This window comes from Chelmon rostratus, chromosome 16 (genome assembly GCF_017976325.1).
Source record: "Chelmon rostratus isolate fCheRos1 chromosome 16, fCheRos1.pri, whole genome shotgun sequence".
NCBI classification, from domain to species: Eukaryota; Metazoa; Chordata; class Actinopteri; order Chaetodontiformes; family Chaetodontidae; genus Chelmon; species Chelmon rostratus.
In genome coordinates this window covers 22,143,197-22,165,836 of record NC_055673.1, presented here as the reverse complement: position 1 = coordinate 22,165,836, position 22,640 = coordinate 22,143,197, and the positions used below count along the sequence as shown (strand labels likewise).

The 22,640-nt window shown below is 45.2% G+C and overlaps 1 protein-coding gene across 1 annotated transcript in view; it reads left to right on the top strand.

Moving 5' to 3' along the window:
• The window catches only part of foxo6b (forkhead box O6 b), a 37,962-nt gene extending 15,819 nt beyond the window's left edge, over positions 1–22,143 (top strand). The window contains exons 2-3 of the mRNA XM_041955915.1: positions 20,422–21,496; positions 21,530–22,143. Coding sequence (XP_041811849.1) covers positions 20,422–21,496; positions 21,530–22,143 — 1,689 coding nt within the window. The remainder of the gene's footprint in view (positions 1–20,421; positions 21,497–21,529) is intronic.
• The last annotated feature ends 497 nt before the right edge of the window (positions 22,144–22,640 follow it).

The following is a 22,640-nucleotide window of genomic DNA, read 5'->3' as shown; positions in this document are numbered from 1 at the left end:
AGCAATATTATCATCGTAAAATACTGTCAATGTGCCTGCTCGGAGATATTGACAGATGTGATAGCAGTTGAAGCCCACAGTAATGAAGCTGATGGGAGGACAGAGGGGGACGGGATGATCGCAGCGGTGTGGTTGCGTGACTGAGCAGTGCACAGGCCCGTTTGTGTAATTCTCGTAAGACGGATATTAAAGACGCAGCGGCGAGGCCTTCCCTCCGCTCTGTCCCTGCACTCCCTCGCCTTCGCCATTCTCCCTTTCCCTCTCCGTCTCTGCTAATGATCTGCTCCGCCTGTCGCTGCCTGGCTGACTGATGCCCACTGACAGCCCCACTCATGCGGAAAGGCTGCACCCCTCCTCCCCGTCACACAGACACACAGACGCACACACACACACACACACACACACACACACACACACAGACAGTAATGAACTCCTACACATCCCAACGCTACATATTTACTATGCATGTGTGACACACATGCACCATGCACGCCAACTTGCGTAAGCACTCACGGTGAGATAGATAGATCTGCATTAACAAATCACGCATTTGTTCACTCACATGTCAACAGACATATATGTGGAGCAGAGGACAAACACACACATGGACCACACAGCATACATAATCCACAGATAGCACTCATCCTATATACTCTGCAGCATCCTTATGGAGCAGCTGACTTACCATCCATGCATTTTTATGCAAATGACAACTTATTGAATTAGATAGGCTGAATGGAAAGTGGCACATTTCAGTGAAATCCCTGCATTGTCGCAAAATAGTTTTTCGCTTGCCTGAGGCAGAAAACTTTTTTGGTTGATAAAGAAATAATGTAATAAATAGCGATGGGGATGTATTAGTCATATGAATGATGTGGGTTTGACATGATAAGCTCGGTAAATGCCTCAATCTCAACAGTGAGCGTTGAGGACATGATGTGTTGTCCGGAAAATGTTTTTTCAACCAAACTTTCCAGCAGACAGTTGTGCCGTAGTACATTTAGTTTTCACATTACATTTCTCCAAGTGTATGTAAGTGTATGTGTTGGTGCTGGAACACTTCGATTAGTCGATCGGCAGAAAGTTAACCATCAACAGCGTTGATCATTGATCGTAGGTCATTTATTAAGCTGAAATGCCAAACATCAACTGGCTCCAGCCTGTGAAATGTGAGGATTTGCTGCTTTCCTTCACATGAATGCACTGTAAGTTGAACATGTTTGGTTTTGGGACTGCTAGTTGAACAAAACGAGCAATTTGAAGACGCTCTGAGAACTTGTGTGCAGCATTTTTCACAACTTTGCAACATGTTAATGGTAACACTTCACTTCAGGTCCAGTGTTCAGTGTCCATAAGCAGTTGTACACCTTTAATAGAATATACTGTGTCCATATCTGTGTGCCCTCAAAGTATTGCAAGAGTCTGTGTGGCATAACTTTGTGTCTGAACACATCTTCATATGTGGACACCCAGTGCAGTATAAACAGAACCACCTGCACGTCTGCGGTCCACATCATTTTTGGAGCAGATCTGCGCCTTTAGCTGCAACATGTGAATCCCTTTCAGGGATCAATAAAGTTGCATGTCATCACTTTGCATTTGTAGCAAATATTATCTGACAGCACATATTTCTGCATTCAGAAAACCTATTTATTCACTTCAGCATGTCTCATAGGAACACGACTAATTCATTTTTATTGTTGCATCTTTTCAAATGTTGCTTTGAATTCACTTAACACCTGGATGCAGGGATTTAGGTTTGATTAATATTGGTTTTGATTGCCAACACTAATCCAAACATTTTTCAGACCAGCTGGTAGATGAGATTTTCTCCCAATATTAAATGTATTTATGCACACATTAGCTAATCTGAGATGAGGTAGAAAACACTCCAGTGGTGCTCAGAAATAAATCGTCGCCACTTCACATATTTAGCAACACCTCCAAATTGCAGCTTCTGGATGTAGCCTACTTTCTCAATAAAATAATAACTGGAAATCTCTCTATTCTTTCATTAGAGTGTGCTCAAGCACTAACTCAGTATTCTCCCACTGCTCTTGCTCCTAATTACTAATTGGCCCTTACTAATAATAAACAGTCATGCATATGGAAATCTGATCAAAATAGCTTATTTGAATCAATTCAGGGTAATTTATTCCCATAAACATCCAGTGTGGTATTGATCAACTTGACAGTCAATCCATTATATATCACTGGAAGACACTGACTTGTTCATATCTGATTTTTAATAAAAGGCCAATTTATCTAAGCGTGCTCGGCTCAGCCCTGCCTCAGCATCTCAACATCAGCGCCCTGCCAGGGGAGTTTCAGGGAGGTAAGAAATGAGGTCAGTAAGCAATGCTGCGATGCAGGGCGACACCCCTGGGCTCCCCTCAGTCCCAGCCTGCACACGGCCCACAATCCCCCAGCTGATGGCTCAGCCCTGCCATTACACTCAGCCGGGGTTATGCAAGGCTCTGCAAGGCCTTCCGGCTCTGGCACAGATTAGACCGGGACGCTCGGCCAGGTACTTCACTGCTGTACGGAATATCTGGGCTCGGCACTAATTTAAGACAGTTCCGGATAGATATAGAGCATGCTGTAACGGAGCATATGTCATGGAGATTTTCTTTCACTACGTAATGTTTCTAGTAGAATATGTGGGCCTTCTTTCTCACATGGCACAATTTATCACCTTATTAATAAATCATTTACTTATTCTTTTCAAACCACTTGCAAGCCATTAATAACAGCAACTTTTAGGTTGTCAAACTAATTAATAGGGACGTTATTTTTTTTTTTTAGTTTCTAATAGGCCATTAAGCCTGCAGTTATAGTGATAATATGTCATTAATAAAGGGTAGTAAATCATCAGTTCTGCTATTACATAAGATGATGAATAATTATTTAGGGTTTCACACCTATAAGTCATTGCTGATTGATTGATTGATCGAAGCCTGCCGTGGAAATGTTAATAAACAGTTGATTGGATTGCAGTTCAGATGCTCTGCAGCTAAAATGACAAAACAAAAGTCCTGCTGGAGGACAAGCACCTTTAAAGATTTATGAACCATACTTTGATACTATGATTCGTACATACTTTAGCTACAACATAGAAAGCCCTTATAATAGAAAGCATTTTAGAAAGTGTTAAATACTGTATGATGAATATTGGCTGTTTTAAGTGTTTTGATAGATGTCAGTATGTAACACATAGCTTCAGTATTTCAAAGCAGTTTGGATAACAGCTGTTAAATGGTGTACAACACTATATAATGTATTATATATGCAGAACATTTAAGGCCATTTTTAAGTGTATTTTTTAGTAACTGCAACACTGACTATGAGTCATGGTGCGTAAACAGTTGCCGTCATAAAAAATGGTATGTCACCATTTGTGTGAAACACACTGATGAACAGTTGAGACTGAGTGTCTCCATTCTCCATCTTAGAAAAAAAAGACGTTTGCTTTTTCTTCTTTTAAAATCTGTAGAAACAGTTAAGAAGTGATGTATAACAAAAGTCTTTTTAAAATATCCTGAAAAAAACTGCTTATTCCTAAATGTATGAGATAAAATGCTTAAAGGATATCATCAACAAATCTGAAACAGATTATGCCTGTGGTTGCCAGCCCAGGGGTCGGGACCTGTCCAAAGGATTGCAGGATAAATCTAAGGTTTTGCATGCTGCTTAATGGGATGAGAAAGAAGAAAAATGACGGGTGTTCGGTCCAGCAGTTTGGCCCAGACTGAAATATCTGAACATTTACTGGATGGATTGCCATAAAACTGTTCTGCAATCTTTGTGAATCCTAAAGATTTTAGTGATAATCTGACCAAAAACCTCACAGAGTTACTAGCATGACCGTAGACTCTTAGTCTTGTTTTCTGTTTTTCATTTCAGGCTGCTCACAGTCGCTCAAACAGTCTGAAGTTAGCTGGTGCGTGTAAGCGGCATGCTGAAATCAGTGGCGAAGGGCAGAATGGAGGGAGTCAGAGAAGAAGAAAATTCTCGAGGAAACGCTGACTTCTCGTAGCGCGCTCTGCCCCGCAAACATACATGCAAGTCGATCCATGAATAAAAGAATGGAGCTCTTATGAAGGACTGACACACACAAAAAACACCCACAAAAACAAAACAAAACAAAGAGCCAAAATCCATTTCCATTTTGTTTCAATTAACAGGACGGATTCAAACTTTGTTAGCTGCGGTCGGACCGTCGAGAACAGTGAAGTTACTTCTCGGTTCAAGAAAACGCGACGGCTTAGATGTGCGGCAGGAAGGACTTCAAGCCTCTAATGAAGTTTCTCGTCGACTCTTTGAAAGACTGAACGCTCTGCTATACTCCACCCCTCATCTACCAGCTTGACCCCCCCCCTCACTCACTCACACACACACACACACACATGTGCAGACGCTCAAACACACACAAAAAACACACATTCCAGCATCCCTATTAGCAATTCATGAGCAGCGTCTCATTAGACTTTAAGTTTCACCATAGGCCTCTGAAGTATATGGCTGGAGCAGTTATTAATATTTCATAGTCTCCCATTGAGGAGCTAAAAACGAAGCCGACCCGCTTCCGCTACAAAGTGACTCGCGCTCCTCTTTTTTTTCTCGTTTTCTACTTCTTTTTACCCCCTCTTTTCGCTGTTCGTTAGACTGTCTCTCTCTTCCCCTCTCCTCGCCGTTCGCTCCTCTGCCGCCGCTTTCTCTCCTCAGCTTCCTCGCTTCCGATCCTTCTCTGCCACACAGACCTTAACTCAAACTGACTTAATTGGGCTGTCTTTGTTCTGGGAAATGTGGGCATACCTTCCCCTTCTCCCCAGCAGAGAGAGAAAAGAGAAGCAGAAAGTGAAGAGGGGAGGGAAACAACAGAGGAGGAGGGAAACGATGGAGGACCTGAGTGAACCCCAATTGCTCTACGAGTACTCCCTGTGCCATGCTCGGGTTAGAGGGGCTCAGGGGCGGGAGGTGGGGGTGGGATGGGATAATGTGAGTGTGTGTGTGTGTGTGGAGAGAGGGATGGGGAGGGGAGTCTCCAGGGTTCACAGGGTGTCTGTCAGACTGGCAGACAGGAGCTCTGCCCCCGAAACAAACCCATGCATGAATAAGTCAATAAAGCCATGTCTGTGCAGTGTGTGTGTGTGTGTGTGTGTGTGTGTGCAGTGTGTTTTGTGTGTGTGTTTTTTGTGTGTGTGCATGTCTGTGTGTGTGTGTGAGACAGAGTGAAGGGAGGGAAGAGAGCATCAGATGAGGATGAGGGTGATGAGGCTTCTTGTTTCCCAGCGTCTGTGACAATGAGACAGACGCCACATTCCCTCGCAATGAGAAACAGACAGAGAGCGAGCGAGGGAGAGGAAGAGTGATCAAAACCAGAGAGAGAGAGAGGGAGAGAGCAGCGCTTTGAATTGGTTGGGACAGTTACAGCATGTTTGCACATTGCACGAAATTGGTTGGAAGCAAAAGTATGTGGGAATATGCTCTGTGCCGCATGTGTGTGTGTGTGCGTTTGTGACTGTGTGTGCGTTTAAGGGTTGAGCACAGGCCTCAGACTGAGACCCGAACCCGGATGAACCCAGCTGAGCCTGACTAGCGCCGCCGAGTGTACCACTCAAACCTGACTGCAAACCGATGCTGTGTTTATGTCATTCCTTTTTCCTAGACAAAGAGATATGCATGGTTGATACTGACGAAAGGCAAAGAACACTGCCAAAAGTATGTGGACAGCCAAACATTGCACCCAGATGTGACGGTTGAACATGTCGTTCCGAAACCATGCCCATTAATCTCCTGCTAGGTATTGGCTCAGCCTGACTGGAGGGATCGATTTACTGCCATTTAGCAGCAATCGCAGGAGTCAGGTCCAACGGTGATGTTGGGTGATGAGATCTGGCGTACAGTCAGCATTCCCGTTCATCCCAGAGGTGTTGGATGGGGCTGAGGTCAGGCGTCTGTGCAGGTCAAATTTAAACTATTGTCTAAAATCTCATTGTATCATTTCCCTTAATTTCCACTTTGGTCTTGGACTTGCTAAGATGTCGCCACTGAGCATAACCAGCACGGTTTTGCAGAATATCAACATGCTGTCTGACCGTGGGGTTGGACACACGTGGACACGGATGATTTAGCACAATCAGGGAGAGATATTTCTTAAAAAATCATTTGAAAATAAACTTGAACCTGCCCGAATCTGGACACGCAGCAAAACCTGTCCCACGACCCCGACCTGGACCCGATCCCAAGTCTAATTCTTTGTCCGGCTCAGTTCGGGTAGCAGAGCTCGAGAGGGGGCAGAGGGTGGTGAGAGGTAAGATCTTTAGGTGCTTAGCAGCTCTGCAAGTATAGCTCCCTTGACAAATGTGTACTCCTCAATGTGACAAAGCAGTCCTAGGCAATGAGAAGAATGATTTAATAAGATCCAATGAAGTCAGGGAGGGAGAAAGAACCAGAGGAAAAGAAAAGAGACGTGGGGAGGAGGGAGGGGGATGAGACAGTGACACAGAGAAAGAAATGGAGGATGGAAACAATTCAGTGTCCTTGGAAACCCATAAGGCTAATTTGAATTTGAGACTGAGGACTTCTTCTCTCTTCGTTTGCCTCGTATGACCTCCTCCTCGCCCTTCTTCTGCGCTCCCCAATCAGTTTAATCTCTCTCTGCTCATCCCTCCCAGATGCTCTTCCCCTCTCTCTCTTCTCTCCCTCCCATCCGCCGTTCATTACCGCTCGCTCTCACCAAAGCAGATTTCTTTCCATGACGGATGGGCTCTGTGAACGCTCGTCCAAAAGCTCTGTCAGATCTTCTGCTGGTGTAGTAAAAGCTGCGAGGCGGGCGGTTCAGGCGGGGACATGCGTGGCATTATGGGGCAGGGATTGAGGGAGTCAAGAGGGGGTTTTGGTTTGGGGTACTTAGCGTCATTTTGGCTTCTTTGTCAACGCCTGGATCTAGTTGTGGTCGGCGAGGCAGCGACCATGTTAGCCATGGGAAAGCTGCTGCATACACATCGGCACTTTCAGAAGAAGGGGGGGGGGGGGCTTTTTTTTCAAGGTCTCCCTCTTTCCCTGCTCTCACCCCATCAATTTTCTCTGTGCTTTATTTCTACAGTCTCTGTGGCTCTCCAGCAAGCCTGCTGCCTCGCAGGCATCTTTACAAGTCCTCCTCTTTCAACGTCTTAACCATAACCCCCTCCAGCCTTTCTCTCCTCACTTCATTCTGCCCTCACTTTTCCTCCCCATCTCTTTTTCTCTCTCTGTCTACGATGGTCATGTCTCATGGGGGAAGACAGTTGGCAGGATGCAGGCTTGCTGCCATGGCAACAGGAACCCTCCCTCTCCCTAAGGTCTCCTTAGCAACTAGTAGCTTGGCATTGTAGTAATGAGCCGGCCCAGCATGCCATGCTAGCAAAGCATGAGATGTGTGTGTGTGTTGTTGTGTGTGTGTGTGTGTGGCTTTGTCTTTGCAAGGGTGATATGCAAACTGTCAGAGTGGGGTTTCACTTCTGTTGTGATGCCAACTAATAATACAGGATTAGAAGTTCTGTAAAATGTATGTTTTGTGAACATGTATATCCTTTTCCGCCTGCGTCTTATCAATTTCTTGTCATTTTCCCAGATTGCATCTGCTAAATGGATATGTATAGCCCCATCCTGGAAGAATGACAGTCAAAACCAATAACACAGAGAAGAGCATCTGACTTTTTTCCCTTTTGAAATTGGCTCACTTTGGAAGAGCACATCTGATGAGAGATGTGCTCCTCTTAAAAGAAATCTGAGTTCTTAAAAAGTGACAAGTGTAAATTGGCAAAATTATTTACTGGGAAAAAATAATCAATCTCAAGTCACATTCCTGTGAATTTCTGAAGAGTGGCTGAATAAAGAAGCACTAATTGATTCAAAAGATAATGTGAAGTATTTATTGTCGGCAATAAGCACGCATTCGTCTTTTAAATTTGCTATCATTACCATTCCAATCTAGCTTTGGTATTTGAGTGTGGGCCCCAAAGCAGGTATTAGATTACAGAGAGGCAATTAAAGATGAAGCTAATGATGATCCATTATGAATGGAGACATACCACCAAGTTGCAGTGAAACATGATCCAAACAGATCTGTGTATGTTTGTCGTTTTGCTATCAGAGGATATTGTGAGGATGCTAATGGTTTACTGAGCTGTAACAGTACATTGATGTGATGTTCTGGGTTCTACACATCTGGATCACAATCTCATCCAAATCTCATCCACATCTATTGAAATATAATGTAGTTATTGTTAAGTTGAATAGATTTTTTCTACCCCCATATGCCAAATGTTGAAAGAGTGCCGGTCACTGGAATCGTTCCTCCTCTCCATACTAGCTGTGAAGCGATACCTTTGTAGAGTGACTATACTATAATGACGGCAAAGTCCACTGTCCCCAAGCAGCGCAAAAATGTACGCTGAGGTTGATGAGGCTTCAGTTGTCTCACTTACACAAATTCAAGAAGTCATAGCAATCATGTAGGTTTATTTCCAGTACCAGGATGTATCCCTCTGCAGCAACTTGGCAAGGATACGGCAGGCTTCAACTTTGGCGAGAGCCCTCAGTTTTAATGCAGACTACGAAAGCTGCATATTAGTACACGAAAATGTGTTTTTGAACTGAACAAGAGCCATTGTCATGCCAGTCTTTACATGGCATGTAGTCCCACTACCTCAGTTTCTGTGTAGACTGAACATTACATTAGCAGGATGGATATGTCACCATATGTTAGGGCCAAACAGAATAAAATATGACCCCCTCCCAAACAGAAATCAGCTAATGTGAGCACAATGTCAGACTGAATGAATGAAGTGAATCTGATTAACAGGCTAGTGATGTTCCCTGTGATACTTTAGTCAAGCAGCAGTTTGGCAGTGAAAATACTCAACAATGCTGAAGATTGTTGAGTATCAAACTCTAATGAATACTCACGGTCATGATTGTGGCTTTTCAGTACAACTTTGGATTAAATCAAGCTAACCTATAATTGAGGTGCAGCCACTTTCTGAAAAGTTCATCGACTCTTTTTCACGGGTCTGTTATTCATTCAAGGCTGCAGCGTTCTGTTGGTAAACTCTCTAAGTTATGGATGAAAAGCCAAAGGTTGAACTCATTATGTCAACACAAGACATAGTTGTTGTTCTTATTACGAGTTGTGTGGCGGTGTCTGGTGTTCGTGAGTGGGCTATGTTCCCATCTCTCCAATTCCTCAAGTCAATCTAGCCTCTGTTTCTTTTAATTAATGTGACATTAATAAAAAGAAGCGGCTCGTGTTTCTGCCAGTGTATCAGCTTTTGACTGTGGATCAGTGCATTTGTTGGAGGCGTCGTGCAGCCTCGGCGTGTGGATGGATGTGACAGCTGAGTGTTGAGGTGGGTGGTGCTCTCCTGAGACCTGATGGCAGGTGTGATCAGGCCTGTTTCTCAGCTTCTCCTTTGGCTCCCATAGGTGTCACGATGCTCCACCTGGCGTGTGAAAGCTCCCAGGGGAGGGATAGAAATCACAGCCGTTGAGGTGGATTCCTTTTATGAGTGTGAGTCAAAGGTGGAGGTGACAAACTACATTTACTGTTTTTACTGTAATTGAAGGGCTTTCTTTGTTATTTGCACTGTTTTCACGGCTTGTTTGGCAGTTCGGTTTAATAAAACATCCCATCAGGATCTTGCTGCATCAAATTTACACCATCATGTAGAGAAAATGGGTAGTTACAATAAAACATTAAATGGTTGCAGCTTAAGAGTAGAAGAGTAAAAAGTCATCATTCAGATAAAGAGTACATGGAATTTGCCCCTGGATCGCCTTGTTTTTAGCTGTCGGGCTAGTTCACAAAGCTAGAGGCTAGCAAACTAGCCAGACAACAAGCTAGTGTTGTTTGTTTGCTAGCTTTTTGCCTCGCGAAATAGTTTGATATTGAAAACCAAAAGAACTAAAGTAAACAAAGAGGGCGAACATTTTCAGTTTCCAAAAGGTGAAATATAGAAATATTGTTCTTAGAACTCTTAACACAGCAAACTTTTTTACATCGAACAGGGAGGTAACTCCTGATCCTGCGGTTTGGCAGCTAGCGGGTAGAATTTACCAAAAGGCCTGACAATACACCGCAGAGAGGCTTCACACAAGTGAAAATCAAAAGGACAAGAAGGATAAGGGAAAATATCCCTTTTATTGTTTTTATTCATAAAAACACTTCCTAAAAACCACAACAAAAGGACGAGTTCAGAATATGAATAGGCTACAAGCTACATAGTCGTGACATGTGAACATATGACACAAACGAGAATGTTTTTTAAACATACTTATTTTTATTTAGCCAATGAAACAAAAGAGCACATTTACTGTATTTTTATCCCAGTACTTCATTAAATTTAAGCAAAGTCCTCCAGCAGGACATAATAGCCCCCCCCCCCCCCCCCCCCCGCCACGTTTGTGATGTAAGAAAGGCCAACAGGAAGGAAGCCCCACTCGTGGCCACTCTGGGTCCATCACTTTTTAAAGAGCTGGCTGTGGCCGAAGGACCGGGCATCTCTGGCACGCAGGGAGGATTTTCCGATCCCCTGCCCCGCTTTCAGATGCTCGTTAATCTGCCGGCTCTATTTTTATCTGCCCTCTCCTCCCGCCCCCGGGCTCTCCGCCTTCACTCGGCTCCTTATGTCCATCCGCCGAGGGAGAGGCTGCCTCGGCAGGCCGGCAGCTCCAATTAGAGGCCTCTCTGCTGGGGATTGGGCTTGCTGTCCGCCTCTGGCCCCTCAGGCTCTCTTCCCGTCTACCTTTCTCAGGTTAGCCCCAGACAATGCCTCTCTCCACTCTTTTCCTCCCTGTCTGCCTTGTTTCTCTGTCTTCCCCCCCAGAGCTTGTGGAGCTCCACAGGGAGTAAGCGGGAGTGAAAGGCCTTCTGTCGCCTGAGGGCTGGCTCTAGTCCCTCGGCTGCACTTTGAGGAGAAGCTAACTGCTGCACCTTTCAGGAGGCGGCCTCAGTACAACTGCTGGAGACACTAACTCTGATCCTATTGTCACAGCTACTGCTGGTGTACATCTGAAACTGCTGCTACCACTGTAAACACTATTATTCATCCTCCGCACAGACAAAAGGGAAAACTCGTGTTATTGGACAAGTTCTGGAAGGTCATCATGTCTCAACAACCACGGCAATTACAAAGAACCTTACAAATCAAATGGTTCTTTGTTTTAACCTGCTGAATTACAGCATTTTTTAAAGAGTCCTATACACCACAAAATGTTCTTAACATTCACTATGGCAACCTTTAGAAAGGGGTTCTTCATGTCACTGTTCTTATAGTTTCTGGTGCTACAGTAAAATAAAGCATGTTTCAACAAAGCATTTCACTTACTATTACAACTGTTAAATAATATGTCATTATTTGCAGCTTTCTACACTGTTTGCCAGGATGTTTCATCAGTAGCAGAAGTGCGATGGCACATCTGTATTGCAACTGATTGGTCCGTGCCGTTGCTGGTCTTATGCACAACCGAGTTATTGTGTTTCCTGAGTGTTCGTAGCTACACTGCATTCCTCTGGATGCTCTGACCTATTATTTTCCCACAATCCACCAAAAGAATAGCATCTTATTTCCCAGCTTAGCCCCCACTCCAACTCCGCATGCTCACACCTTCTCCAACCCCATTAATCCCCCAGCCTCCCACTTCTTTATTTCCCTTCAAAGAGACAAGCGTTGCCCGTGACATCAGTCACAGGAAGTGAATCTTTAGCGTTGACTAATTTCCATCGATTGCCTCCAGACAGGCTTAGCAGACGAGACCCATTCCCACACAGAGCCTGGCTGCTCTCATTTAAGTCTCCCCGCCTGCAGAAAACGCTCCACAATGAACGCAGTCAGCGCTTTTATCTTCTCCCCCACTCCTGCTTATTATCAAATAAATGCGCGGCATAGAGAGATACCCATTGACAGGACCGTGCATAATGACTCCTGGCTGTGTGAAATGGATTAATAAATAATGGTTGAGCAAGGGGAGAAAACGGCTTTGCCTAGTCCCACTACTTCTCAACAAGGCGGCGTACAACAATCCCCACAACACTCGGCTGGATTGTGCCGGACCACATCTAATGGAGCGCTGCACGGAATTTAAAACACAACCCTCGTCCTGAATGCGCCGTGGAATGCGTCATAAATTAGAGGTGGGCTCCTTAAAATGTGAAGCAGAAAGCGCTATAAAATCCACTACATGATGTTCTACTGAATCCTCTAAAGAATCCCCTCCAAGAGACTTCTCTCCTGTGAGGATAGAGAGGTAAAAGCAGCCTATAAAAATGTCCAGGAGCAGAACTCCTCTGCAACCTGTTCCCCGTCTCGCTGCTGACAGAGCCGCAGCAGAAGGTAAATCAGTTTCCTTTTTGCTTCTGCTTTCACGCTCTCATGAGTATACCACCGGTTCAAACACACATATCCTGCAGTTTCCATGTGCAAACTCAATCGAACAGGCACGCAGTCGAGCCCGCAAACACCAGAGGCCTTCTTGTTTTTAACAAAGCATCCCCATCCATCCCCTGTCAGTGACATATTGCTTCATTAACACTCTTGGCTTTGTGTATATTGACAGCTTTTTCAAAATGGCAGAGTATCAGTTTGGGTTTTATACAGACTATAAAACCCAAACTGAGTCTATGATAGTGATGTGTGCTCTGACTGCCACTGTACCCTTGTGCCAAAGTAATAAGTCTGTCTGAGACACGGGGTGAAAAGGTCTCAATCTCCTTAACGCTAGATTAAGGAGCAGCTTGATCAAGGCGTCTTAAGTGCTTCATTTTGGAATCAGGATCAATAGTCACTAAGAAGAATTGAGCTAGCAGCTTCGGTAGGTAGAGCTGATTGAATAGAAGCTAATGACTTCTCAGAAGCCCCTTACACCGGAGGAATGGCTCATGCCGTATATCCTGCCTGTGTTTTATTGTGGCAATTTATTTTCCAGTCTTTTAGATTTTATGAAAAAAAAAAAAAAAAAAAAAAAAAAAAAAATTATTATATCCGCTAGCTCTGGTTGTCACAGCAAGCACACAAAGCAACAGAGTCTTGTGTCAGCGTTAACATGCTAACACGCAGGGCTCCCAGTGAAAAACATGTTTTCTACCAGGAGCAGCGACAACAGTAAGGCTGTGGCGTGACGTAGCGGGGGTCAATCCGGATGTATTTTGAAGACCCGTGAAAACCTGTGCTTGTTTTTCTTGGCTCCCAATAACTGCCCGACCAATTATGTCCATCAACGCTGCGCCCAGCCTCAATCGCCATGATCCGACCAATCCCCACCCTGTCTCTGTGGTTTCAGGGTGAAACCCAGCTGAGGAGTGCCCAGAATTAACCAGGATTAGCCTTGGATTGTTGGGGATTACTCAGGCTGGAGAGGGATTAAGTATGATTGCCAGTTTGGGGTGGGGGGGTGAGTCCGCGTGTGTGTTAGTCTGTGTGCGTGCATGCACTGAAGTGAACATGTGTCAAGTTGTGAAATATATATGACGCCGTTTGTTTACATGTGCTGCATGTGTACAGTGCTGCGTGGACTGAAAATTCAAGAAAACATTGGAATTGATTTGATATCCACATCTTTACCAGTCTGAAAAGAAGCGTGGACATGTCTCGAAACAATGTTCCCTCTTTGTTCTGACAAGGTCAAGTACACAGATATATTTTGATATTAGTCGCTGTGGAGAATTAATATAGGAGGCTTTTCTCTGCTCAGACACAAAGCTCTGTTGAGAGAATTGCTAGTAACGGAGAGAAAACAAGAGGCAAACGGGAAGCAAAGAGTTACATCATTCTCGTTGCTATGCAACACAAACTGGATAATTTGCAATAGATGTAATTAGCGTTAGCTACTAACCCAGAATAAAATAAGGGACAAGGGGGTTGAAAATAATAATAATCAAGAAAATTAGCCATTGCTCTGTTATTGCTATTCTCAAATGGAGGATGTGGGCACATGGCGTTGTGCTGAAGAGGACACTCCTTCTCTGACCATTTAAAAGGCTGTTTGGAGACAGGGCCTCAATAAAATGCAGGTACAGGGGGTGGACAAAATAACAGCAGCTCATGGTGTAATGTAATCTACAGCCATTAACCTTTCTCAGTCAGGCACAGTTTTAACGATCTGAAACAGAAGATGCATGTCTTGAAGGTCTATACTGTACTGGACAGAATTATACTGTATATTTATATTATCCTGTTATTTTGTCCATCCCCTGTATTTTCAGTTTGGAATGCCAAGAGGAGGACATTAAAGTGACAGTCCACTGAGTTTACACATGCAGCTTCATTACTTATCACAAAAAGTACTCAGTCTGCAAAAATGGTTGTACAGTATCTCATGTGGGTGATTCTGAAGTTAGCTTTCCAAAGTTAAAAAGAATACCCCTGACAATGACATCAAGGTCTAATGGAAGATAACAATGAGTTGCATCATGGAACATATCGTCTTGCCGTAGCTTGACTACAGACTTAATTTCATCTGGCTAATTTAACTGAAGTTGAAAAAACTACATTTGGTGGAGGGCCCCTGTAAAGGACACTTCCAAAAACAAAACATTAAACGGAGGAGACCCACCTCCAAATCCCTTTAAACCAGAGAGGGAACTTTTCTGATTCAAACTTGCTTGCTTTTTTATTTTATTTTTTTTAGCTTTCAGTCTCATTACATGGCCATATAAGACAATCAGGGTGACGTTTCAGGTTATCTAGAATAAAAATCCTGTGGATTAATTCCACTGAGCTTGTGTGTTAATAGATCCACCTCTGTGACAACTGAGCAAACTCCACCTGAAGACTGGGTGATATGGTCGAAAGCTCTGGCAAAAGCTATTGAGCACACTCTTGGGATTGTGCTGTCAAAGTATTTCCAAGGTCAAGAATGAGCTGTCATGCTCAGTATCCAAATTGCATTATGTTGTGAGCTGTAACTACACAGCACATAGAGTGATGCAGAATGATGTTGTTCCTGAACCCAGTCAGTGCCTGGTTTGGCATTTTGAATAAGGGAAAAGTGTAAGAATTCTGTGTTTAAACAGATCCCTGTGTCCACGGGCCATTAGCGAACCACTGGACTGACTATCCCCTGACTCAGTGAAAGCAGCAGTGTATCAGGGTCAAACTCCATCACTATTTATGCATAATATACAGTAGTGGAGCTGGATACAGTGCAGCGTGTTCCCTGTAGAGAAGGAGGGTGGATGTGAGGACAGATTCAGTCACCGTTCTGTCTGCAACAGCCCATCTCCTCTTGCATTAGTAGAAAGGCAAAGGCTGAGAGCAGAGGGAACAGGCTTCCACACTTCAGAATCAGTCTTTCTGACAAGTTAATATATACACTGTGGCAGGGATGGGCAGCTAGCCTGCAGGTTTCACTCCAACCGAAGACCATGCTGGAGAATTTCACTGATCAGCTCCCCCTCTGTGGCTGACAGTCTGCTAATCAGTGACATCTTTTGCTGTGTCACCTTTGATTGCAATGATGACCTGGATGGTCTCCACCTTCCCTTTGCAAGTAATGGTCCAATCCTGCACCAGAGTCACCAGAGTCATGTTGATATACTGGACTCATGCTGGACTCTAAATCATTAAATGATAATCAGGAGGTTCCTTCATTTTTCCTTTTGTCATGTTGTTGTGGTGTAGTCTGTGTTGTTGCACCGAACCAGCAAACATTTAGGATGGTACTGCGATGATGTTTGAAGTGGAACACTATAGATTACAACAATATTATTTTATTTAGTTATTAAATTTAGTTATATTAAAGTCTATTTATCGGCTGTTTCTTGATGAGATAGGAATTTCTAACACTCTGTCACACACTGTTTTGGCAGTCTGTGTTTTGGTTCAGTTTTGTTCCCATTGCATGCATCTCTAGGCACAGTTGCCACAGCATCTTTTTTTTACCAAGAATTCCTCCAAATTACACAACTAAATACATTGTTTGAATTGCCCCTCAGCATAATTCAAAAACATTTGTTTTGGTACAGTGTTTTCTGATCTGGCGCCGTGTTGGCAGGACGACATTGTTTGTATGTCTTCAAAGCTGCTACAAATCATACTTGCAAAAATACTGATCCGACAACACTATGGTTAAGGTTTGGTTAAGTTTAGAACTAAAAAAAAAAAACTTACGTTAAGGAAAAATCCTGGTTTTGGGTAAAATTATTACTTTGTTAAGGTTTCAGGACCTTGGTTGTCATGGTTAAAACAACAATCACTTGGATAAGGTTCGGGAACGGTCGTGGTCACGGTTAAAAGAAACCAATGTTGACTGTCTGTGAGAAATGAGAAGTGCACGGTCGTCTCCTGTGTCAGAGTCTGATGATTAGTTGGACCCACTGGACCCATCCATAATTATGATGGTCGCTCTTTGTCACTTGAATGTAAACATTAAAACAAAAGCTGTTCAGAACTCATGTGGGTGAGTTCATATTGTGAAGAGGACAGAACAACCAGTTCTCATTCCCAGCTCGTCACATTCAGATGTTTGGTCGGGACACCATGGCGTCACTTTTTAAGGCACTGGGCGCACCTTTAGTGCAGTCTGACATCTGTAGACAGTCCCTCATATCAAAAGTCCACATAAAGGGGGTTAGGGGTTGGGGGGTTGAGGGGTTGGATGGGTCAAGCACAGGACCTTCAACCAGCAGACCGGGGTTTGTGCCCCGTGTGACACCAAAAGAGAAAGTTGATTGCTTTTGTATAAAACCAGCATACTTATTTTAAGACAAACCTTGATCTTTTCCTAAACCTAACCAAGTAGTTTTACTGCCTAAACCTAAACAAAGTTCAACTGTTTCACGGTGTTGACCAAATGTTCTTCGGCAAGCTTAATTTGAAAGTCCGTTGCTAACTGGGTGTTGCAAAATGATTCTAAAGAGGTGCCCAGTTCCTTAAAAAGTGATGCCAAGGGGTCCTGACCAAGCGTCTGTTTGTGGACTTGGGAGTGAGAATGTGTTGAACAGACAGGATAATATTCTGCTCAGCATACCAATGGAGCCAATAGACATATTTAAAAACACACATAACACCATAAATAAAAAAGAATTACTCAGTAGCAATTGGAGATATTTTGGCTACGGGTCAGTGAGCGTCTTTAAATCACAAGAAGTGGGATATGGGAAAGATTGAGATTTGTGCTTAATCAAATGCTGTATTAATAAATTACACTCAGTGCGGTGTCACTCCAAACTTGCTTTAATAATGTATGCTGTATGTATATGCCTGCCAGATGCCAGTGGTAGAGTGAGGTGAGAGAGGTGCTTCTGTTACTTCGCCTTCCAGCATTTATATAAATGGGGTGGACAAAATAACAGGAACATTTGGCAGTGTAACACAGTGTTCGACTGCAACACAAACTGCAGCCTGAACATTATGTCCTTCATTCAGGATTTATTGCAGGACTGCAGTAGTTTAAGCTAGGTGTAACTAATAAACTGGAAAATGAGTGTCCATGAACACAACAGCAAGAAACAGCAAATGTAAAAGCTTACGTACTTTTTTTGAAAGAATGTAGGAAGACAAAGTAAAAAGAGGAAATTGAATAGCCTGTTTTTGTCCACACAGTTACAATGACTAGAATTGTACAATGGTTATTGAAAGCTCATAACCTAAATTGATTCGTATTGATCAGATTCCACCCACATCGTTTTTTTACACGTTTTGTTTGAACACCACAGTAATAAATGTGTTAATTGGATTCTTGCTCTCCTGTGCTCAAACAATGACGATCAGAAATCATCATAATTGGGCCTAGAAACTGTAACATTAATTGCTGGTGGTGTTGAGTACCAAATTTTCACTTCACTTTCACTTTCATTAGCAATTTCAATACAAAAATCAGTCACAGCCTAAAAAATATATTATTATATACAGAAGACAATGTAGAGAGCTACAATACAATACATCAGCAGGTGATAGAAAAGCTACTATTGTGGTATAATTGTTGCTCTAGTAGTTGGACAGAAGCTCTCTCTACCCTCACACACACACACACACACACACACACACACACACACACACACACACAACTGCTAATCACAGCTTGGTACAGGTAGTGAGACGTTGGGACTACTGGTGATTGAGCCTCCCTGGTGGATTGGAAGCAGGAATCTGACAGACTCAGATAAAAGGCTGTTTGGAGTTGCCTGCAGCATCAAACAGCATCAGCCACCTCCCCTCCTCCCCACCCCCCCTCCTTCCCACCATCACCTCCCCTCTCTTCATTTCTCCCTCTTTTGGTTTACTCTGTTGCCATGGCTACGCCCAGCCGGAGCCGTCATGTTGTGGAGGAACCTGTCAGAGTGCCGCTCTTAGATCACCTGATGCGGGTCGCCTCCACTGGCGGCCTCTTTCACACGGCATCATCGTTCAATTTGGCTTTGATAAAGTCTGCGCTCCGTAGCACGCTGCGGCTGAGGAGTGCACTCGTCCCATTTTGTCGCAAAACGTTGAGCTTGTGCAATTTTTACCGACCTGGTGTTTTGGAGAGGACCCCTCTGAACAGCAGAAAAAAAAATAAAAAAACATAAACACATCTATCCTCTCTAATTTCCATGTCTGTGAAGAGAGTCTAGTCAAAGCAGCATGATTTGAGTGGAGGATGGGGCGAAATTACCTGTGAAGAGTCATGCTGAGGGGATGGGTGTACATGGAGGGGGCTTTTCTACATGAATGAGAATAGTAGTAGGATACAAGACTGATCTGAAACCCAATTAGAGCTGAATTCCCAGTGTAAACATTTTGCGAGAAACATATTACCTGCTGTTGTGGGTGCTGTGCTTTTCATAATACCCTCCAACGACAAAGAGCAGTCGCCTCTTTTAGCTGGTTGTCCAGGTCGCAGCCATGTGGCTCTGTATGCTGCCACAGTATGAGGGGGTGCATATGTTGACTGTATGGATTGCACTGAGGGGTGAAATGTAAGGCCCCCCCATTGAGCGCAGATTTGCATCTCCTGCTGTTTGTTTCCGATATTTGCTCGCCTTTCTCTGTGAATGGATGAAGGGAAGAGGGGGAGGATGGAAGTTGTGTAAGGTGATGAGAGGATGGATGTGGGGAGAAGGAGAGAATGAGCAATGTCGTGATCAAGAGACGCTGGGACAGAGAGAGGGAGATGAATGGGGCTGAGAGCAGGAAAATTGGACAGGAGGCGGGGAGTGAATGAAGATAGAGAATGGCTCGAGATATCAGGAGACAGAGATTGTGAGCTATGTGCAGGTAATAAACAAGGCAGAAATAGATAGATATCTCCAGAGAGGAAAAAGAAAAGTGTGTGATTGTGCGCATGGGGTAGAGCGTTCAGGTTGGGGGGGGGGGGGGGGTGTTATTCCTCCCAAAAGATCAGAAAAGGAAAAGGCAAAAGAGAGGGAAAGAAAGAGAAGGCGGGAAAGCAAAGGGAGGAAAGCTGGAGAGAGTGTGAAAAATGACACAAGCAGGAAAGATTTGGATGAACATGCTGTACTTAGACTAACTTGGCCAGCTGAGATGATGTGTATCCCTGCTAAGCTCTCCTTTAGGCAGGCTTAGATCTCATCAACTCACTCCAGGTTGGCACCGGCTTCAAATGCTGCTGCGGAGCCCTGGATTAACTATACAGCCGTCACTCAGGCACTTAAACAGGGGTCTGGAGAGGCTTATCCTGTACCCCCCCTCCGCACCCACCCACAACCGCCACATCCGTCCCCCTTCAAATCTACTCGCAGGAAGACTTCATCATAAGGATATCTGCCGTCGTTGCCTACGGTCATGTTAATTGTGCCATAATTTTAAAAGAGGTTAAATGAGCATGTCCCTCTCCTCCTCCCTCCCCTCGTTTACTTCCCCTCTATCTTATTCCAGGCCTGTGTATGAGTGTTTCTTGTTTCATTCTGGTGCTCTTCCAGATCTTCTCCTGCCAAATCACGCCTCCCCCTCCCTCCTTCCCTCTCCTTCCCTCCCTCACTGTCTCTGGCTGGATCTCAGGCTCTCATATTTGGAGGCCTTGCAATCGATATGGGCTGTCTGTGATTGGGTTGCCTCGCGTGATTCATTTCTGTAACCTTGGTGATGGTTTGATGTGGAGGCTGCACCCATGTCCATATTATGACTCAGTGAGCGCGTGTGGAGAGGAGAGGCTGGTCAGGGGAGGTATCGATTGGTCCTTCACTCTCCCTGCCCTCTTTGCTCTCCCCTCCATCTCCCTCTCTTTCTTTATCCATCTTTTTTCTCGCTTGCCATGCAGCCTTGATAGTTTGGCCATAATTTGAAATGACTTTGTGTTCTCAAGAAATGATTATTTAACCCTAAATGTTCCCCTGGGTGTTAATGTTTATCTCTTTCCTTCTCTCTCCCTCTTCTGCCTCTTCCTCTCTCTCTCTCTCTCTCTCTCCCACTATCCTCTTCCAACCTTTCTCTCTTGTTCCAGAATTCAATCAGACACAATCTGTCCCTGCACAGTCGCTTCATCCGAGTACAAAATGAAGGGACAGGAAAGAGTTCCTGGTGGATGCTGAACCCAGAGGGAGGGAAGATGGGGAAGGGACCCAGACGACGTGCGGCCTCTATAGACAACGGCACCCGTTATCTGAAGACGAAGGGTCGCATCAGTCGCAAGAGAGCAGGGACCATAGGCCTTGGACGTGGACAAGGTCAGGGAGCCGGACCTGCAATGCAAAGCTCCCCGGAGCATGGAAGTCCAGCCGGGAAAGCAGGTGTGGGCATGGGGGGTGAGGAGTATGACACCTGGACAGACCTCCATTCCCGTACCTCCTCCTCTGCCTCCACGCTAAGTGGCTGCCTGTCTCCGATCCTCGCTGAAGCGGAGGCTGACGAACCAGAGGAGGGCGGACTGTCCTGTTCAGCCTCCCCTCGATTATACCCCAGCCCCACCAGCACCCGCTCCCCTGCCCTAGGCACTGGGGGCCACTGTCCTGCCGTGGAGCTGCCCCAGCTGACTGACCTGACTGGGGCTATCAGTCTAGATGAAAGCAGCTACCCCCAGCCACCACAAATCAAATGCAATGGTTACCCCTACGTCCCTGGGCCCAAGGCGGAGGGCTCCTACTGTGGGCCTATTTACGCACAGCCTTCCATGGGCATGCTCCGGCACCACACTCCCATGGAGACCATCCAGGAGAATAAGCCAGTCAGCTTCCAACGCCCAATGAGGGGCTACTCAGAGAACAACGCCCTGCAGAGTCTCCTTACTGGAGGTCCTCCGTACTGCAACAAAGACACAGTGCTGGGCCAGGGACGGGAAACACACACACTAATGGCACAGGGAACCAACGGCGTTCACAGCCCGCACAGCCACAATCAGAATCGCAGCCACAATCATAACCACAGTCACAGCCAAGAGCACGCTCACAATCCCAGCCTACACAATGGCCATGGCTCAGTTCATGACCAGAACACAACACACCACCAGAACCACAATCAGGGTCACAAACACCAAGCCAGCCTCAACTACAGCCACAAGCCCCACCCGGCCCATGACTACGGTCCGAGTCACGAGCTCGGTCACAGTAACAAAGTAAACGCCAGCCATGACCACAACCCTCGCTCCAGCCAGAGTCACATGCACAACCACAACCCCCACAACTCTCATAACCCTATGCACAGTGGGCCTCACCCCCAGGCCCTCTCCCCACGGGTTAGCACTGACATACTGCAGCCCTACAGTCTCAAGACCTCTAACCACTATGGCCCCCGTCCTCATCTCCCGACATCGCCTTCCCTGCCGCCTAACCCTGCCGGTGTCATGGACGTTCCGCAAGACCCCTGCCGGTTGGCGTCCGCACCTCACCCCCGTCACCAGCCTTACCCTGGAGCTCACCATCAGGGTATGACCGACTCCTGGCATGTTTACTACCACAACAACCACCAGCCAGGGAACACTGGTTACCAGGGGCAACAGCACAACTCCCACATTAGAATGGCTGCCAACCTGGAGATGGAGAATGTCCCTAATAGCCTGGACTGTGACGTAGACTCCATCCTGCTCAGTGACTTTATGGACACAGAGAGCATGGACTTCAACTTTGATGGCTCTTTGTCCCAAGGCTTGGGTATGGGAATGGGCATGAGCTTGGGGGCGTTTGCTTGCCCTCCACCAGCACACAGCAACCAGAGCTGGGTGCCAGGGTGAACACAGGCCCAAGGTGTTGGACAGACACATGACCGGAAAGCTCACCCACTGGGCCAGGCTGCTGGTGGGCTGTACCCTTGGACTGACTGACTGTGATTCTGTTTCTCTGAGACTGTAGAACAAAATTCGTATTGTCATTTTGTTTCCTGGGGACTCCCTGCAGCCCCCCTTCCCCCCTCCCCCGCCCTGTTTATAAAGCCTTCTGTCTTCATATTGAACCTGCCCCCAATGAGCCCAGTCCTACAGCCCCCCTTGTTCATGCCCTTCAGTTTTTGTTATGTTTCATGTTTTTATGGTCTCCTCCCAATCTCGTCCTGCCTGTTCTAAGCTCTCAAGCACTTTACATCCATCCTTTCCATACAGATGCAGTAATACAAAGACCAGGCAAAGTCACGTTGTGTGTTGGCTTAAGTTTAATGTATGCAATCCACTTTACAGTATTATCTCATCCTAGAAAGGAGGCGTTGTTTTTGACTTGAGAACATGATCAAACAGCT